Here is a 21095-nt window from a genome sequence, read left to right as displayed (position 1 = left end):
TCTTTTATTACCATTCAGTGATAAAATGAAGAATTTTTCTCACCTGGGGAGTGTGTGGCCTGAGGTGCATCCAAAGGTGTCTGAGGACGCTGCCAACAGCAAGGTCACCAAGCCTGGCAGCACAATCGAGTTACTGCTACAGAGGTACTTGGAGCTAAGGGTTGAATTGTGTGTCAAGGGGATGGTAAACGTTTTCAAAAGTGCAGTCCTTGGTTCCTGGTGGCTGTTGCTGTCCAGCACACTCCAGCACTGCAGAGACTGGAATGGGAACGTGCCCTGCTGCTCTATAGCTGGAACGTGTGCAGGGGCAGAGCAAGGCTGAGCACTCCCTCCAGCGGGGACTGCAGGGGGTCTGTCCTTCCCCACTCTGGCTCTAGGCACAGCCCAACCTCAAGCCTGTACAAAACACCCAGAAGCCTGAGGGCTGTGGGCTACACTCTGCTGCTAAGACAGCTAAAGATTAATTACTTCTCAGTGCCAGAATGACAGTGATTTAGCCCTAAATACCCACAAAGATGATGATACATATTTTTGTTCTTGGACTACCTGTACAGCTGCCCTGGGGCTGATGGCAGAGATGAAATATAATCTCCTTTTCCCAAAGGAACACTTCACAAACACAGGCTACATATCCTTACCCTTTTTACCACAAGCTTCTGCTTTTGGATTTATTTTGCTCAAGCTCCACTAGGAATGGAAGTGAAGGAAACAGGATCCTGTGGGTATGTAATTTTTAGCCTGCTCACCAAGTATTTGCCAGTGTCATAGCAGCAGAAAAACAAAATCATACTGCCTGGCCTCTTCTGTCTCAATTCCTATAAGCTTAAAAATTCAGTCTGTGGGAGTTTGACATGAACAAGTATGTTTAGAGATTTTTATTTAGTCAAATGTGTATGCAGCTTGATAGATTTGTCATGTTACAGGATGACAAAGGTACAACAGATAAAAAAAGATTTTGTTTGCAGTTACACAATATGAAAAACTTGTCAGCCTTAGCACAAGCAGGATTTTGTACACACTTGTCCTTACTTCTTCTTTCTGGAGTAAGAGGCATCAGCATCCTGGAGTGAGAGTAAATTAAATCAGTATTTCCCACCATTCCTGATTTAAGTCCTTCACCTACAGTGTTAGTTTGCTTGAAACAGCTTGTTACAGTGGGTAGTTACACTACAGTGTGGAAACAGGAAGTTTTCAGGTCCATGTGCTACTCTTATTTTTGCATTTCCTGCTTTTGGAATACTTTGAGGTGGTCGTTGGCTTTTGTACCAAGTCCAACAAAAATAGAGTAAGAACCAAATCCATCCAGCAGGCAGCACTGCAAGAACAGCACACTGCACTGCACACCTGTCTGCAGGGATGTAAATGTGAGTGATGAGCCCTGACAGACAGTAATATTGCCCAGGGTACTTCTGGGAGGTGCTCAGGTTACTGCCTGATATAAAACTAGACACAGCAAAGGGAGGAAGAAGTACCAAGGGAAAGATTTTTCAACAGTCTTAATTCCCAGCTGCATTAAATAATGGATGTTAGAATCTTACAGCTCAGCTCTGGGTTAACTGTGATCTGAACTTGCAGCCCCTGCTGATGAAGATGAGAGCAGGACCTTTGGCACCACACGTTGTGCTGACTTCACTGTGCTGTGGCCAGGCTGCAGTAACTCTAGACTACCAGGCACACAGCTCTGGAGCCCAGCCTGGCATCAGCTGCCAGGGAAACGAGGAGAGGAAAAAGAAGCGGATCCAAAATGCAATCCTAACGTTCCCGCAGCTAAAGAGTCTGTCAGCAGAATGAAACCAGCAAGCAAGCAGAGAGAGGAATAAACCTACCACTCCACTCTTGAAGTTCTGTATCCTCCTCTTGCCCATCCTGTTCATCAGCCACCAGGCCCAGGTGGGTGCATATTGCCAGAGGTAGCACACGGCCAGGTAGGGCTGGTCGCTGACCCAGGCCTCCTTCAGGTCGTTGGCCATGCTGACCAGGGTGAGCCGGACACAGCGGTTGGTTGGCATCTTGTGGGACTGGTCACCACTGTTCTCTAGGGACTGGAGGGAGGAGAGAGCCAGGAGGGATTAGAGCGGGATTTGTGTTTGGAGGGGAGAAAAGGCCAGGCTCTGTGCAACAGGCAGACCCTTCCCAGTTCACCTACTGAGCAGATAATAACCCAGCCAGTACAGCAGAGACTGGGGAACCCAGCCCTCACGGTCCTCAGTCTTTGGTTTGGGAAGACTTAACCACCTTCCCCTTAGCACATGCTTAAATAAAGCACCCTTACTAATTAATGTCTGTCTTGACTGATGGGTCAGTGGTTGAAAAAGTGGATCTCCAGACTGTCCTGGCTTCATGGAATCGATCTATGGGAACAGGTTACCCATGCTGAGAAAGGGGAACTTCCTTCTTCCCAGCTGCCTACCCAATTATATGCTGCAAGTTGCTCAGAGACTAAGTTAGTAGATGAGGCCACATTCCCCATGAACTTAGAATATTCCTGCCAGCCCTGCTCTGTGGACAGCCACCTCAAACACAAGAAATGCAACAGGTTTCTTCAGTGGCAGGGTTGTCTTCCTTGAACTCTGGTCCACAAGTATCACTTGGTGAATGTAAACCACAGCCCTGGTAATTTACATGCATTTCACTCCAGCAACAACAGACTGCTCTATCAATCTGTCCTCCTGTTTCCCAGAGCAAAAGCAATTCTGGTCTAGATTCAGGCTTCCTCCTCAGTCTTTTGCTGTGCTGAAATCTGAGGAATTTGTTTTGCAAGCTTTCCAGATTGCTCAAAGAGCACATCTTTCCTTTCATGGAAGTAGGAAGTTTTGCAAGCCAAAAATCCTTTCAGAACTTGACTCAACAATGGGAGATAATTATTTTTTCTGCCCTCATTTCCTCACTGGTAGGTTATCCTGAGCTTTAAATCAACTGAATTTAGGACAGATCACATTTTGATAGACCATAGCAGCAGTTTTTGCCAGCTACTTTGTTAGACAGCCTTTATTAAAAGCAATTGTGCAGTTGGAAGGTTTTGCTATTTTCTCCTCGAACAATCACTAACAGGACAAGAATGCATGCCTGGCATCAGCTGACTCCAGTGGCTTTGCCAACAACAGTGTCAACTGAACAGGGGACATCGTGATTAGGGCAAACAAAAAGCTACCTGTGCAGAAAGGACAGGATTCTGCATGCAGAATTGTGTCCAGAAAATCCTGGCCTTTCCCCCAAAACTGCAGCAGGGTGGCTGGAACACGGAATGTTACTAGACTCAGGTTGTATGTGTTGGAAGAGAGAAGGCATGACAATAACCTCACCTTATTTTCATTTGATATGGACTTGATAACACACAGAAATTGCAAGACTACACGTGGTTCTCCACTAATCAAAGCATTTCTTAGTAACAAGATGAGGTTAGTGTTTGCTATGAGGAGAAAAAGAAAACCACAAAAGGATGCCTGGGCCTGCAGCAAAAGTTGTCATCACAACTTAACTGAGTCCTCACCTTTGCAAGATTCTCCGTAAAGACATTTTGTATGATCTTAGACTGCACAGGTCCTGGGCATATGTTGATGATACTTATCTCAGGGTAGTCAGTCAGCTCAGTCCGAAGGGAATTAAAAAAACCCTAGAAGAAAAGACAACCATGTATTCTTCCTTTGCCATATTTCCATATGCAGCAAGGCCTAACTGACTACATCTTTCCACTGTAATTCTAGGCTAGGAAAATAGCAGGATTCCACCAGAAGCAATTCCGACTGCTTTGTTTGACTTTTTGTGTTAAGTGGCTAATTTGAAATTTCATCTGCAATTACAGGCATCATCACTGTATCAATCACTGAAGAATCTATACTTATTGATTACACAATAATGTGGCTCAACCACAGCCAGACTCTGCTGTCCCTGTACTGAGGACAATCCTCACTGGAGTTACCCACAGCTACAAGTGCTCAGCCCCAGTGTTTGGATAGTGAAAGTGCCACCAACAGTCAGAACTGCAATATCATGGAAATTATATTTCACAGGTGAATGACTCCTCATGGTGAGATGAAAAAGTTTAAGTTGTTTCTGTTTAGTAAATGGCACTGGTTTTATATAAGAGAAGGAGGAAAACTTTTCAGTTTATTAAGCCGAAGTTGCAACCCAATATTTTAGGGGCTAATTCTGCACCACTGAACCCACTGCTGAGCGTGAAAGTTACATCCACATAGACACAAATCTTATTTCACTCAGGAACAGGCTACCAGTGTTTCCTAAGTTAAACTATAATTACAAAAGCTACATGTATTTATTTTCTTTAAGGTACCAGGACACAAACTTTTGTAATCTCTGTGGCAATTCACACTTAGACAGCAACTATTATGGGGGAAGACAATTCCCACCAGATTTGCTGGTCAAGCACTGCAGAGCTATGATTTAGCAAACACCATATCATGTCTTACCTTTGACCTGGCCAACAACAGTTCCCTGTATTTATTCTAACAGATAATATTATGTCACAACAGAGGCAGAGAGTGAGCACAGGGTGATAAGTTTTTACTGCAGTGGGAGAAGCTTTATAACTTGTACCCCCATCCATCTTAGGAAGAGGGCTGGTTGACCCACAGCTCTAAACTGAATTGCAACACAGTCAGAGATGCTCCTGTGATGACACAGGAACAGTTGACTGGGGCAAGCCACTAAAGCCAGGCAGTGAGTTGCACACCAGTGCACACACACGGGCTCTCATTTCCCAATGGCTCTTGACTAATTCCAGATTATAGATTCCAGATAATAGATAATTCCAGCCTTCGCAATTTGGTTCTGTAAAAATGCTGGCTGTTTATTTAAAGTTCTAAGTACCTGCAGGCCCTGCAAACACCATCAAATCTTAACAACATGTTATCAAAGCCTGGAGATGTCCAACTTCTGGAGGCTTAAACTCTAATATTAAAGACACATGCCCAGAAATCTGCTCTGGACACACCAGGAAGCATTTCAGATCTGCCAACCACCCAGTTGTTTTGGATTAAAAACCTGAGCCCTCCCCTAGATTACCTCCTGCTCTGAAAGAAGCCTCCTTCTCCACCCCTGGTGCACACCTTCAGATGGGGCACCTCACAGCTGTGCTTTATCATAGAATGGTTTGGGTTGGAAGGGACCTTCAAGATGTTCTGATCATCAACCCCCTGCATGGGCAGGGGCACCTCCCACTAGACCAGGTTGCTCAGAGCCTTAATCCAACCTGCCCACTTCCAGGGATGGGGCTTCCACAACCTCCCTGGGCAGCCTGTTCCAGTGTCTCACCACCCTCACAGTGAAGAATTTTCTAATCTCCAACCTAAATCTCCCCTCTTCCAGTTTTAATCCATTCCCCCTTGTCCTCACCCCCCTTATGAACAGTCCCACCCCAACTTCACCCATGTCTCCAGGTTAATGCTACAGCCCCAGCTAGCACTGTCCACATCCCCTCCTTTCCCTCTCAAAGACCAGAATCTCACATACCCACAGGCCCCTCTGGAGGCTTTATATACAGAATATACAGGTCCTCTAACTCCAGCACTTTGGTATCCAAAGGTAGGTGCTATGAAATCCCTCCAGTTCCTCTCAGAAGAGAAGCTTAGCATTTCCAAGGAAGAAAATAAAATGCTCTCTTATTTAAATTCAGGCAGGACAGATCCAGATTTGGGAGCAGTGAAGGAACTCAAGTGCCAGGGGAAGAATCTTTGAGTGTTTCCTCCATGCCCAGATTGAAGCCAGCTCTGACCTGCAGACACAGGGTCTGTGAAACAAGAACTGTTCTAAGCCTTTCCAGCTTAGTGACCAAACCCTAGAAGATGCAGAAGAAGGCAAGGCTGAACTGAGTCCTCCTATGACAGAAACATTTAGAAATTCCCCTAATGAGCAGCACGTGAACAGAGAGTAGTGGCTGCTGCTCAATGCAGTCCATGTGCTTGGCATGAAGCACCACTATGCTTCATCTTATTTTTCCCCTTCCCTCTCTCTAGCTGTTTCTTCTTGGTAATTGTCAGAAATGGGCTCCTGAGCTATCTGAGGGAGCTGCCACTCCTGCAGACTTCCTGTACCTCAGTTGTACTGTGAGCTTCTATATTTCAAACAGCTTTTTGAGGGGGGCATCATGCCCCCATCTAGCCATAAGTCCAGACTGATAAGAGACTCTCAGACTGAGTCTTTTCAAAATCTACATTTCAACTCACATTTTAACACCTGCAATTAGTATTTGTAGAATTTCTGTGAAGGAAACAGGAGATGTGGAGTCTGGCCTGCTTATTGAGCAGAGGCAGAAACTAACAAAGCAGTTCAGTTGGTTTAATTAACTCCCAAATTTTAGTAAACCATCTCTTTAAAGCCTCATCTACCTTCTTGATCTTGAGGTCAAGATCATGAGATTCAGAGTTCTGAGAATTTTTTTTAAAGCAACATGTGAATTCCTTGTGCTCTGCAACCAATTAGCCATGCTAAGACCAACAGCACCACGCCCAAAAGATAATTCAACTGAAAGACTGCTTAATAAATAAAGGGGCATAAAGGGAATTCACCCTTCTGCTCATTGCATTCTTTTAGCTTAAATCTAGGAGGCTGGCAGCAAAGGCTGGCCTCTAATGGGCAATTTCACTGCTGCCACTCAAATGAAGAGCAGCAGAGCTCTCCCTGTCACGAACCACAAACTTTTTATGAGCAGAGAGACCTGTCACTGTCTTCTACATCTACATTCTCAGAAGTGTCTAGTGGCTTTGCAGAGTCAGCCACTTGTTACATTTTTGTTGCTGTTAGCCAAACTGTCAAAAATATATTGATCACATAGCTTAAGCAAAGTTATTTAATCTGTTTATGTGCTTAAACCCAGCAGGGAGTAAGATCATGCCAGAGTTTAAAAGGATCACTGAGAACAGCTGAAGTTTATTTTACAGAGATCAAAATGTACATTAGCAGGAAATCAAATAGTGGTGAAAGACAAATATGTCTAAACAAATTTACTAGTTAAACAAAGGACTCCTCAATGATACAGGCAGTCTTTCCCCCAGATATTTTTCTGAGCTCTTCTGTTGTTCCATGCAACTGAGACTACTTTCAAAAACTCTCTCTGAGCAATATTGAAAAGGGAAGTGTTCTGCAGAAGATGACTTCCTAAGACACTGGGAGCTGACAGCTCTTTCCACAATAGCAAGACTCAGAACTGCTGGGAAGATTTGTTCAGATGTTCCCAGCTAGATCAGGAATTCTTGTTTCTCCAAGTAGACTGCTTTACAACTCACTGTTGTCACCTCACTGTCCTCAAGATTTCCTTAAAACTCTCACCAGTGACTTGTCCTCCCTAACTGGATTAAGATGAGAACATTAGGGCTTCTATATGAAACACAATGATCTTCTGATTTAGATATTCCTTCATCTGAAAGCCAGAAGCTAAGGTGTTATGGGAAGTGGCTGAGAAGTCACTGGGAAGTGACTACACAGTGGTTAGGCCCAACTAAGATGGCACCTGAACTTCAGTCAGGAAAATAAATCTACACTAGCAGCTGAGACATGTCCCATTTCAGCACAAATTATTTTTACAAGATTTTCAAAACCTGGGCAAGTGACACATGCTGTGTGCAACTTCAGGGGAGACTTGAGTTTTCTGCACAGAATAAAGTCCTCTGCCACACAGCTAACTGATGCTGGTCTATTACACAACAAGACTTAATCCATCTCAGAAATTGAACTTACCTGCAAAGCATGCTTGCTGGCACAGTACCCAGAGGCAAGAGGAGCTCCCATAATACCCATCACACTGCTCACAGTAACAATCTTTCCTCTTTTCCTTTGGATCATGTGATTCAGGACATGTTTTGTTAAAGAGATTGTACCTAGGTAGTTGAGTTCCATTATGGCACTGAAGACATCCAGGTTTGTATCCACAAACAGAGAGCGTTGGGAACGTCCACCATTGTTGACCAAAACATCAATCTCAGGAAAGACACAATAAAATATTAATATAACACATTTCCTCTAATATTTGTGCTTCCTCAGGCATCTGTTAAGTGATTATTCTCTTCCCTCTAGTGCTGTCTCTGCCACATGGAAGTAAGATGTATCAGCTGCTGAAGAAACATCAGCAGCTCCTCTCCCCCACCAGACTTCCCCTTTGAACTGAAGGCTGGATAATTCTGAGCTGAGTCAACAAAAAAGATGGTGTTTGATGCCAAACAAGGTTAACTCCTAGTACAGGAACACTGGCAGCTGAAAAGTTGTTTTCCACACAACATTTTTTAACTCTACTGCACTGTATCAAATCAATGCTCAGGTCCCACAAGGTGACCTCTGAGAATAGATTTTATGCAAAACCAAAAACCAACTAGAACAGAAATAACAAATCTAGTACCAATAATTTCACTGTGAAACCAAAATATCAAGTTGACGTCAATCAAGTTCATTTTGACTTCCTGGAAATGACCAGTGATCATCTGTTCATTGCTGCACCTCTGCAAAGCCTACTGAAACCCAGAAGCAGCAGAAGGGATGGAAACCCAGGTACTTCTTTAATACTGAAACTTAAGAAAGATGTAGGCACTGGTCAATTTACCACACCATAGAACAAAAGTGAAATATGAACATAAATGCAGGTGTAGGAGACAGAGAAGTCAGTTTAAACCCAGCAGCACAGCTTACCTTGCCAAAATGCTTAAGAACACTGTTGGTTGCAGCTTGATGGGAGCTTCGATCAGTCAAGTCAAGACGCAGAACAAGGATATCTTTATCACTCAAGTTGCTCATCTCTAAAACCAACCATAACATGAATGAGATCCAGTAAGACTGCTGACATAATTGTGGGAAATGCAATGTGCTTTTAAACACCACATTTTCCCTAAAAAGACACCAAGAAACCCTAACATTCAGTGGGAAAGAAAATGCTTGCTTTGTTTTCACTTCGATCTCCACAGAGAATCCATTTTTAATCTGTTTCTACCAAGTCTTTCTTTTCTCATCGGTAGGGTTTTTTGATTTTGAAAAGCTTGACTTTGTTATACAGGCTTGTGGAGCACAATATAGACAGTTCAGTTCTTCAAGTAAATTGCAATAGTGGGCAGTAACATGCAAGAGGATAATTTGATATCAAAATTCTCCACTGAGCCATTCAGAAGCACAGCTTATTGGCAGCCTGAACACTCTGCTTGTGTGTTAACTGGTCAAGTGTGGTTATTCCTGACAATAGGACTACAACAATTTAGACGCAAAATACAACATATATAGAGGAGAAGCTATGAGGCAAAGCTTAGAGAAGCTGGATGCTTGGAAGAGGTAGAAGGAGAAGGTTTTTGTTCAACTGACAACTTTTAATATATCCATCTTCTGAAATAAAAGTCAGCTGTCATCAAGTTCAAGCCTTCATGTTGAGTGTTTCTACCACTGTCTCTTCAGAACAACTGACCTTTTCCATATAAAATATTTCTTGAGCAGTGAGTAGCTCCCCTGGGCTTTTGGGGCAGATAACTCACACAAATAAAATCTTCAATGTTAATCTCTTCAGATTTTTTTTAACTACATATAACATGATTTTTTTTTAACCTTATTTATACTTGTTTAATAGCACTGGTTTTGTTTCTAAATTGATTTGTAAAGACAACTAAGTGTCCCTGCTCCCCTTTAAGCAGATGCCCTCTTTAGAGAGCCTAAGGCTGTGATTTTTCAGTTGCTACTTCTTGCATATACAGGTAAGACTTAACTTTGTTTTCACAGTGATGTACAAATAAGGAGGGAACTTAAATCCAGAAGTTGCCTGTTTAAAGCTCACTAGTATTTAGGCTACTAGTTATAATAAACCCATCTGCCTGGTTTAAAGCTACCAGCATTTCCACGTATTGCTCCTTCCAACCCCTCCATGTGCATTCTCCCCTCCATTTCTTCCAGAAAGGCAGCAGTAAAAAAGTCTGAACTACCCACTCAGAAACACACTTCACCTCTTGCTCCTTCAGGCAGATTCACAGAGTGGAAGCCTTCTGGGATGTGATGTTTCTGCCATAGATTAATGAGATCACACAGTCAACCCAGCCAAGAAAGCTACATGGGGGAAAGGAAAAAGGCACAGAAAGAGACACAGACTGCTGATCAGGAAGGAAGTGGTCTTTTGTGTGACATCAGAAACTTCTGACTTCAGGAAATACCAAACCAGAGGCCTAGTCCTTGTTTTGGTGCAAGCAGGAGGCCCAGTTTGACTCCCATCCCCCAAAGTCCCCAGACCATACATCCTTATCAGCCTCCTTACTTCTTTTCTCAGGTGAGGAATCCTTGCCTAGTCACTCCTCAGGCAGCTCTGACAAAACTCCACATATTCTTGTCACCCTTTTTCTGAACAACTTCTACTGTCCACTCGTCCCCTTGTTTTTCTGGCAGAGGAGCAGAACTGGGCACAGTGTTGAAGGCATTTCCCAATACCTTGCTGGAATGATGTTCTCCATTCTTCTTACTAATAACCCCTAATATTTCTCTTCCTTTTTTGCCTGCTACCAAACTGATGTTTTTAACAGAACAATTAGGATAATACAGAAAAACACCCATTCCCAAGTGGGAAACCTTCGTTAAGAGTTCATTGTTTAACATAGCTGCTAACATCCCTTAGTTAACATCCCTTAGAGAAGTGTCTCTAGCTGCAATGTGATTTGCACATGGTCACCAGCAACATCTCTGAAACTGAGTGCTCAAAGCTGAATCTACCCAGAACAAAGGCCACTTTCACACAGCTCTCTGTATTTTTGGAATGTCATTTAAAGTCTCCTTAGACAGCAACTTTACACTACACAGCTTCTCAGCAGGCTCAAACTGCCCAACTGCTGAGATCTTCTGATTGGTGTTTTCCTATGAAGCAATCATGGCCTGCCTCTTGCCTATTAAAGTCATTAAGTTTTAGTTACTTTTTAACTAAAACATGGCTACCATCACTCAAAGCTAACTGGTGTTTTGAAAGACAGCTGCCTAAATAATGCTGACTTAATATTTTGTTAGAACATCAAGTGTACACTTCCTTCCTCTGGGATCCCCTCAAAGGTTTCAGATCAACAACTCTTTTCAATTCATGTTAATCAAACACAGCAGTTTCTCATAACACAATAAACACTATCACTCAGCATAAACCCTTCAGTTCACAGCCCTTCAGCACTTCCTACTATTTCTTTCTTGTATAATGCCCTTAAAGAGAACATGAGCTTCTAGCAGAGGTTGAACAACATGACCTCCTGAGGTCTATTCCAACCTTAATTACTGTAAAATTCTGTAATTTATTGATTGTCTGTCATTCATTTGGCCTATCTATATTTAAATCATACTTGAGCTCTGTTAAACTAAAAAAAAACAAACCCCACACCTCCTGTCCATTTTTTCTTTCCTTTTTAGGGCTTTTGAGAGAAAACAACCTGCAAAATTACTGGCGAAATTCAATTCATGTTGCAAAGAGTGGTTGGGAGAAGAAATGCAGAAGCCACTTGCAGGAAGCACGTAAGTTATACAAGTTGTTTTCTCTCCCTCCTGCAGAGAAGTGTTGAGTTGGCATCTGCATGACTGAACAAGTATTACCAGAGCTTTTGTGGTCCTTCCCTTCTCTCCTTCAGCTTGTAAGCAGTGCAGGATGCACGAACAGGTATTGTAGGGTGATGTCTGAATTTTTAACAAGTTAAATGTGTTTGCTTCTGACACAAGTATGAAAACTATCTAGTTAAGTTGCTGCTGTGTATAGCACCTGTGGGTGGCACATTAAAGCATATCAACTCCTATTATGTCATGTAATTCAGACAAATTCAAATTGATGTTTCATGTTGCAGCTCCATCTTAATCCACCCCATGCTACTCAAACTACTTGGAACACTCTGGAACTCAACTTCAAAAAGAAAACATGCAGGTGGAAGCAGGTACAAGTTACCCAGGAAGCACGTGGACCCACTACCCAAGCACGCAGGGATGGAATCACAAAGATCAACACTCAGATGGAGTTGAAACTGGTGAGGAATGTGAACATCAACAAGGGTTTCGTGGGAACAGCACCAACAAAAGGAAAACCAAAGACAGAGTGAGCTCAGAGCTTAACAGGGATGGTGCTGATGTGATGAAGGGCACAGAAAAAAAAGTAAGGTACTCATTGCCTTCTTTGCCTTAAGTTTTCACTGGCAACATCTCCTCTCAGGTCTCCCACACTCCTCAGGCTAGACTCTGAGGGAAAGAAATACTCCTCATGTCAGAGGAAGACCAAATTAGGGACAAACTGCACATATAAGCTGGGCAGTACGTACATCCAAGATTTAAAAGAGCTGACCAGTGTCACTCATCTTTGCAAGGCATTTGCTAAGTGAAGTAGCTTCCCAAAGACTGGAGAAAACCAAATGTCACATAGCCTAACCTCAGCCCTTGGGAAAATTATGCAACAATTCCTCCTGGAAGCAATTTCCAAGTACATGAAGGACAAGGTGACTAAGAAAAGCCAGCATAGATTTAGCATGAGCATATACTGCCTGACCAACTTAATTGCTTTTGGTGGTGAGATGACTGGCTCAGCAGACAAGAGGAGAGTAGTGGATGTTGTTTACCTTGACTATTTTTCTATGTTGTCTTCCAAAGCAGCCTTGAAGCTATAGTGGGGAAATAAGGGATCTAGAGGAATAGATTACAATGCAAATGAAAAACAGGCTGGATCATCGAGCCCAAAAAATAACAACCAACTATTCAAAGTCAAAATGGTGGCCAGTTATAAGTGGTATCCCTCCATGATCAATATATTTTAATATTTTCATTAATGATGGAACAAACTACAGGCTTTAAGCAAATTCTCAGTTAACATCAGGTTCAAATGTACAGCTGGAGGGAAAGATTTGCCATTCAGAGGCATCTTAACAAGCTGTAACAATGGTCTGACAAACCTCATCAAGCTCAACAAAGTCAAATGCAAAATTCACAGCTGGGACAGAATAATGCTATGCAGTACTGCCAGCCAATGCGCAGATGGCGAGGCACCAACTCTCCTACCAAGACATGGGTTCCTGATGGAAGGACAACAGCAAGTTGAATGTAAGTCAGCAAGGAGCTCTGGCAGTTACAAATACTAGAGGGCTGCACCAGCAAGAATAGACTGAGAGAAGTGGCTTTTGAGTACCTGCACTTAAAAACTGCATCTGGAGTACTGTGTCCGATTTTGGATCCCCTCAGTTCAAGACAAATACTGATAAACCAAAGATAAGATGGTTAGGGAGTCCAGTACACATGATAATCAAGGAAAACTGGGTTTATACAGCCTTGAGAAAAGAGGGGAAGAGGGGAAGGGGGCCCAGTTACTCCTTCACACTACTTAAAGGCTGGTTCTAGAAAATATGGAGTGACTATGTTCCTGAAGAGGTTCCAATATTCCTACTCATTTGAACTATAGTTAGAGTTCAGCAGTGTACATTTCCAAAACATGTGGCTATGTAGGACTTTAAAGCCACTATACACCACAGCTAAGACATTCACAGGGTTACTTCAAGTTGTCAGAGGCAGACATTATCTTACATGCATCTGTACTCTTGGTTCACATGAATTGAAACAGTCTTTCTGAATATTCCTTAGCACATCACACTCTCACACAAGTATTGCCTGGAAACGGGACAGCCAGGACTATGTCCCCTGCCAGCCTGTTATCAGTTTTGCAATGACTACAAACGGCCACAGACGCAAATGTAGTTGTACACTTTTCATGACCACCAAACATTGCATCACACAGCACTGGAATTTTGCCCTGGCTGCCACTTAACCACACTGTCATCTGATGTCCCTTGCTTCCCTTCAAAGGTATCTATTTAAGTGAAAAAATACTGCTTTTTTTTTGAAACAGCAAAATATAGAAATAAGGAGTTGTGCATTTTTTAAGCTCCTTGACAGATTTCAGTATTTCTAGAAATGCTTAGGTGCTAACTCAAGACAAAGGTTGGATTGTTCCCCAGCACTCATTCCAAGTAAACTGTGGATATTCTGTCAACATTATCAGGAATGAGGGGTCAGTGTCATAATACACTCAGTAAAAAAACCTGCATACTGAGCTACACAGGACACAGTCTGAAAAAGACATCATGTTAATCATGTTCAAAACCTGTATTTATCAGGATGAATTTACTGTCTATCTCACTTGCTGTTAAGCCAGAAAACAGGAGGGAAAAAGAGAAACAGGGGGAATAAAGCCAGACTACTGACTCATCAGGCATATGAAAGGTAACTGGAATAGCTAAACACTCCACATTCATTCCTCTTGATGTACAGGAGACCCTCTTATTTGCACTTGCTCAGAGCTACTTCTTCTGAACATTTCTATTTATTCCTTTTCCAAAGGGAAAGTCAACTGTCAGTGTGCCTCTAACATGCACAAACCTAAAGGAAGGAGACTTCTCAGTAGCATACAGCTACATGGCTTGGTTCTTAGTAGGGTGATACCCCTCAGGTTGTTTCCTCCATTCCCACAGTATTTATTACTTTTCTTCATGTGGTTTCTTACAAGGCCCCTTGAGATCGATAGAGATTTTTAGGTAACAGTGACTTATGAAGGAACTCATAATGCAAGTCTGACAAAGGCTTCTCACTCACAAATCAGCTTCAAATGTACAGTGAAGTCAAGTATAAAGCTCACTTTCATCATGAAATTTATTCCTGTGATATGTGGGTTAGTATTTTGCTGGCAACTCCATCACAGCAAGAGCGGAACTGTTCACATGAGGTAGCGGGTTGTACTTACCAAGGCACTTCTTTTTCACTCTTTCCAGCTCATCCTTTCTTCTGGCTGAGATGGCAAGCAAGGCTCCTATCTTTGATAGCTGGTAGGCCAATTCTTCTCCAATTCCACTTGAAGCTCCTGTCACCCAGACAACCTTGCCACGCAGTTCATCTTCTACCAAAAGAACCAAGACAGCAGTTTACATATTGCCAATGCTACGACAAGCTTTTAAGTCACTGCAGGGATATAATCTGATACTGGTTTTCAGAATATTTTTTTTTACTATTGCAAAGTCCTGACTTCTTTATTTTTCACTCATGTGCAGTTGTGAAATCATTCATAGCTTTTCTGTTGCCACTTGAACTTTGCTCCAAGGCTAATCTGAATAAACACTGATTATCTACCTGACGGAAGAAATGTGATTGCATTTCTGCAAGCCATCTACACATAGCATTTCCACTAACCTCATCAAAAAGAGACTCAGAGGAAAATGGAGAAGAGAATTCTTGGAAATTACAGGAAACAAGTGATTGTGTTGCAAATCCATATAAAAGCCTAAGCAAACCTTTCCTAATAATGTTTCATCTCAAAAATGTTTCTAAGTAATTGTCAACAGAAGGAAATTCTCGGAACAGACAGCTAATCATAACAAATCAAATGGGTGTTCATCCATTCTGCTTTCTATCTGATGCATGTTAATCCCTGCATTGGCCAGAGTACAGTACACAGAGTTCCCAAGGTGTAGGCTCATGTGTGAATCTCCCAGGTACTCATAGTTCCTGCCCAGACATGCTTTCTCAACCTGTAGTAAAAAGAATGGCATCTTGCTCCTTTTACCACTCTGCTTATATGGCTGTTTCCCATTGTGTGTAAGCATCCCTTCTCCATGAAACACCTGGGTACTGGGAAAAGGCTTAGTTCTCCAGACATATATCCAAAATCAGGAAATACAACAGGTGGGTGAAAATCACCCATTTAATTCTAGGACATGATTTTTGGATGGATGAATGATCACTAGTACCAGAGCACTTTCCAGAACATAGCATTGCCTAACATTTCTAAACTCAGAGGACTGCTGACAGGAGCTCCTCCTTCTGTTACTCAAGTTTGTACAGAAGAGCATTCCAACAATCTCTAGCCAACCAAAAAAGATTTCACAGTATAATTCAAATAGCAGAGTCAAATGCAATTCCTGAGACTTAAAGCCAGTTCTATCCTGAAAAAAAAAAAAAAAAAAAAGACAGAATAGCATTTTTCAACTCACTGAAACTTACCCACTCATTTAACTTAGCAAAGTACTTCTGTTCCACTGCAGCCAGTTGCTGGGACTGCTTTTGCTTCCTGCTTACCTCAGCAATCATTTCCTCGTTCTCTCTACACCATTTTGTGTTTCAGATTTCTACTTTCAGGCTCTTAATGACATCAACCCCATAATGAGATCAGCACCAAAACCTTGACCCTTCTGGCAAGAGCAGAGAGCACTCACGACTGATGATCAGAGCTCAGCTTGAGTCCTTGGGACTGGGAGTAAGCATTATTTGTTTGGGTTTTTTTAGCCTAACTATATTTTAGTCAAAGAAAAAATTCCTAGACTGAAGTTTGGTGCTTTTGTGTTGTTTGCTTTTTTCTTTTGCTTTTAAAAACCAGTATCAACAACAGCAACGACAGTCACTTTCCAAAGCAGATATGTATTCTAGGTTATGAACTTGGGAGGTAGAAAGTGATGTTGCTGAAGTTGTAGGGATAACCACTGTATTAACAGTTATACCAAATGGCTGCAATCTGTAAAGCTTATTCACACATTCTCCTGCAGTTTTATTCCAATACTTTTACAATTCATTACCTGTACCCATGTCTCCTATTCCTTTTTTTTTTTGGCAGAAAAACCATGTAGACAAACACTGCATGAACAAACACAGACATGGACATACTTCCAGCCCTGCTTACCACACTCCTCTCTTCTTGCTACTGAAAACAAATCCGTTTTCTCCCACCACTCAATTTCCCTGTTCCCAACCTGTCTTGGGCACCTCCACTGCAGTTATTCAGGATCTTGTTCTGTGGATAAAATAATTAACTGAGATAAGGAAAGTTTTCTGCTGATTCCCCAGTGCTGCCAGTCACCAAGCACTCGAGCTACTGGGAGTTAACAGAATGGAAAACCTAGCTTAAATGTTGTTGTAGAACAAGTACCAAACCACCAGCTTGCTCTAGAATAAATATCCTGTTATTACCGGAAGTAAGTTTAAAAATTAACAATTACAATTAAAAAATAAAAGCAGATTATTCCGTTACTAACCATTAACTACTGTGTTACAAGGCGTAACAAATGAGAGGTTGAACAGAGTAGTAGTGCAAGTCATCCAAAGAGTGCTTCTGTAGGTTTTTTGCTACTTAGGTTTTTTTCCAATATTTTATAGCTCTGACAGCACAAGGTTGCAGTGTCACTTCATTCATGGAATAAAAATGTGGGTGGAGAGGTTTAAAGCAAAACATCCTCCCCACAGCCCTGAAAAACCACACCATTAGTCCCAGCTTTAAGATACATGGGCTTTCATACATGAAAGGGTCCTCCTTAGCTGGGTGCTAGCAGGCTGCGAGGAGCACTGTGTTCAGAGGGACTGCTGCTCAGCTAATGAAACACAATGCTCAAGGAAGCTCATCCAGCACGCACTGACCCTTGTCTCCCTATCACACAAACATTTAGAAAATGGGAAACAATCCAGCACCTGCCAATGACAAAATCCAGAAGTGAATTCTCCCTAGAGAACTGAATCATTTAAATGGAACTGGTCTTACCTATATTAAGGATTTTGTTTATAGTTATAACTTAGTTTATAGTTTTACAGCACAAGAGAAAGAAACATACAAGATCAGTCTGCTTTCTGATCTCATCTAAATCTACCTTCTTTCAGCTTAAAACCATTCCCCCTTGTCCTATCACTCCATGTCCCAGTTAAAAGCCTCTACCCAGCTTTCCTGTAGCTCCTTCAGATACTGGAAGGCCACTGTAGGGTCTCCCTGGAGCCTTCTCTTCTCCAGGCTGAACACCCTAACTCTCTAAGCCTGTCTCCAGTGCCAAAGTGCTCCAAGTGGTGAAACACTGGCCCAGGTTGCCCAGGGAAGCTGTGGCTGTCCCATCCCTGGAAGTGTTCAAGCCCAGGTTGGATGGGGCTTGGAGCAACCTAGTCTGGTGGGAGATGTCCCTGCCCATGTAGGGGGCTTGGAACTAGATGATCTTTAAGGTCCTTTCCAACCAAAACCATTCTACAGTTCTATGATTCTGTCTCCGAAAACATTGACATCCGTAATAATGCCATAGAAGCAATAACACAATATAATGACTGCAACAGTGACAGCTTTGTAACAATTTTAAATACAAATCAAGGGTTTTTTCCATGGGATCCCCACCTATGCACACTACATTATGTGCTCAATATGGGGATGAGGAAGAGAAAAGGGAGGAACATAAGAGAAAAGGGAGAAGTGACATCATCAGTCAACCAGGGAAGACCTATGGATGTCATCTATCTGGACTTCTGCAAGGCCTCTGACACGGTCACCCCCAACATCCTCCTATCTAATTTGAAAGGATATGGGCCTGATGGATGGACTGTGCAGTGGATAAGAAACTGGCTGATGGTCACACCCAGAAGGTAGTGGTCAATGTATCGATGACCAGATGGAAAACGGAGACAAGTGGTTTCCCTCAGGGGTCCATAATGGGACAAGTATTGTTTAATATCTTCATTAATTATATTGACAGTGGCACTGAGCACCCTCAGCAAGTTTGCTGATGACACCAAGCTGGGTGGGGAGGTCCGTATGCCAGAGGGACGGGATGCCATCCAGAGGGACCTGGACAAGCTGGAGAAGTGGGCTCCAATGAACCTCATGAAGTTTAACAAGGCCAAGTGCAGGGTCCTGCACCTGGGCCAGGGCAACCAGAGATATGAACACAGCCTGGGGGAAGCCATGCTAGAGACCAGCCCTGGGGAGAAAGACCTGGTGGTGCTAGTGAATCTAAAGCTGGACAGAAGCCATCAATGTGCAACTGCAGCCCAGAAGGCCAACTGAATCCTGGGCTGCATCAAAAGAAGTGTGGCCAGCAGATCAAGAGAGGAGATTCTGCCCCTCTGCTCTGCCCTGGTGAGACCCCACCTGCAGTGCTGTGTGCAGCTCTGGAGCCCCTAAAACAGGAAGGACGTGGACCTGTTGGAGCAAGTCCAGAGGAGGGCCATGAAAATGATCTGAGGGCTGGAGCAGCTCTACTACAAAGACAGGCTGAGGGAGTTGGGGTTGTTCAGCCTGGAGAAGAGAAGGCTCCATGGGGACCTTATTGTGCCCTTCCAATACCTGAAAGGAGCCTAAACAAGGCTGGGGAGGAGCTGTTCACTGGGGCATGTAACGACATAAGAAGGGATAATGTTTTTAAGCTAGAGAAAGGTAGATTTAAGCTGGACATTAGGAACAAGTTCTTTAATATGAGGGTGGTGGATCAGTGGAACAGGTTGCCTAGAGAGGTGATGGGGACCCCATCCCTGGAGACATTCAAGGTCAGGCTTGATGGGGCTCTGAGCAATCTGGTCTTGCATGAGATGTCCCTGCTTATTGTAGGGGAGATGACCTTTAGAGGTCCTTTCCAACCCGGGACATTCTATGATTCTGTATTTAAAGAAACATGTTTTCTAGTGTTTGGCACTTCTGTTTTCCTACTTGAACAGTTAGGATCAGCACCATGGCACCACCATCCCACAGTAAAATGCCACTCAAATACTAGAGTTTCAGGCACTTATTTTGGTTAGTTATAAGCACTAAGGCTGGGAGATGGGATGGGCAGGCAAAACACAGCTAACTTCTTTACAGGGCAAAGGAACTTGAGTTCACAAAATTCTGCCTGTTTCTTCTTACATTATATGTTGAAGCAGCTACATCAGAAAATGACTAATGTTCTTCATATGGAAACTTCAAGAGACTAGTTAAAAGGTTTTCAGGCTTCCAACAAGGCCAAAGGCTACATTCAAATAACATTCAAATACGTCTATCTGAGAGCTCCTACATCTTGATGTGCAGTGCACACAGATCCCTCAAGACAAAGCTTCAATTCTGTTTGTATTAGTCAAGATCTATCTGATTTCTCTGCCCTGAGTCTTTCCACGATCTTTGCAGCCCACACATCAAGCTTTTTTATAGTTTTCTTATAGTAAGGGATGGAGTAACTACAAAATTCTGGGCTACATATCTAGAGTTACAGAAGATTGCTCACACAGATTTAAATGTATTATTTCTTAGACCTTTATCACTTCTGCATGCTTTTCAGTTCTCCATTATATGGACTACCATTTTTGCAATAAGCTTCTACTGAAAGCAGAAAACGGAGAGGTCTCAGCAACTTTGTCCTACTCTTCCCTCAAGCCCTTCCTAATGCCAACCCTCACCCATGAGACCGTTCCCTGCCAAATCATCATCTCAAGCCCAAACCCTTGCTCCACCATTCCCAGGCACGCATTAGGGATCCATCTCCATGCAGTCTTGTCTCCCTATCTCAATGCAATATCGAGCTCCATTTTCCACACGAGACAAGTTTACAGTGTCCTTTGCCCCTTGAACCTTTGCACCCACAGGTGCCAAGAGCAGCACTTCACAAAAGTGCTGTGAAGCCACGGACAGCAACCACCTTTCAGGCACCATTCTCAGAGGAGGAAACCCATTTAATCCAAACATTTAATATTCTTGTTTACTAGTTTCAGCACTACTACAGCTGAAACCTGCCTGAAGATGTCAGAACAAACTGTAACAAAAGGAAAAACACACTACAAAGCAACTCACAGCGGCCACACGTGCCAAGCTTCCCCTTTTCTTCCCGACCCTTACTTCAATCCTCCTGGGACTTGGAGCTCTCCTGGCAGCCTGGGCTATCCCACACCCCAGTGCAGAACCAGACACTGCCCAGAAACAATGCAAAACAACTGGTTTGGGGCCAAACGATCCAGCACTTGCTGGAGCTCCCTGTCACCGCAACGCTGCTTTCAGACAGGTTCACTTTATGGACAGGAGAGGGGCAACAAATGCCCTGCTGGTTCCAGGCGGGGAAACGATGCCTCGGGGGTTATTTTTATTGATCACAGAATCACAGAAAGCCAAGTCGAAAGAGACCTCAAGGGTCACTTGGTCCAACCTTAGGGTTAGGGGCACGGTTTAGACGAGCTGGCCCAGCACCCTTGTCAAGCTGAGAGTTAAAAGCCCCTTCCAAGGAACCACCTTCCACCCAGCTGGATCCCCCACGCTGAGGCGGCTCCAGCCCCTTCCCCGCAGGCCCCTCACAGGCCTCCGTGCCCCTTTCCCCCCAAACCCGGGACCCCCCGCGGCCCCTCCCCGGGGCTCTGCTGGCTGTTTTTACCTGGCTTCTTCC

General features: G+C 43.2%; 1 protein-coding gene across 1 annotated transcript in view; it reads right to left on the bottom strand.

Moving 5' to 3' along the window:
- Positions 1-863: 863 nt before the first annotated feature.
- Positions 864-21095, bottom strand: part of DHRS7 (dehydrogenase/reductase (SDR family) member 7) — a 21747-nt gene continuing 1515 nt past the window's right edge. Inside the window, exons 2-8 of the mRNA XM_010000706.1 lie at positions 21084-21090; positions 14705-14857; positions 8635-8741; positions 7693-7932; positions 3491-3613; positions 1827-2042; positions 864-1061 (exon numbers count right to left, since the gene is read on the bottom strand). Coding sequence (XP_009999008.1) covers positions 1026-1061; positions 1827-2042; positions 3491-3613; positions 7693-7932; positions 8635-8741; positions 14705-14857; positions 21084-21090 — 882 coding nt within the window. The 3' untranslated portion in view covers positions 864-1025. The remainder of the gene's footprint in view (positions 1062-1826; positions 2043-3490; positions 3614-7692; positions 7933-8634; positions 8742-14704; positions 14858-21083; positions 21091-21095) is intronic.

Source organism: Chaetura pelagica, unplaced genomic scaffold (genome assembly GCF_000747805.2).
Source record: "Chaetura pelagica isolate M959 unplaced genomic scaffold, ChaPel_1.0 scaffold36, whole genome shotgun sequence".
Lineage (NCBI taxonomy): Eukaryota > Metazoa > Chordata > Aves > Apodiformes > Apodidae > Chaetura > Chaetura pelagica.
The sequence above is the reverse complement of the archived record's forward strand: the minus strand, read 5'-3'. Positions and strand labels throughout refer to the sequence as shown.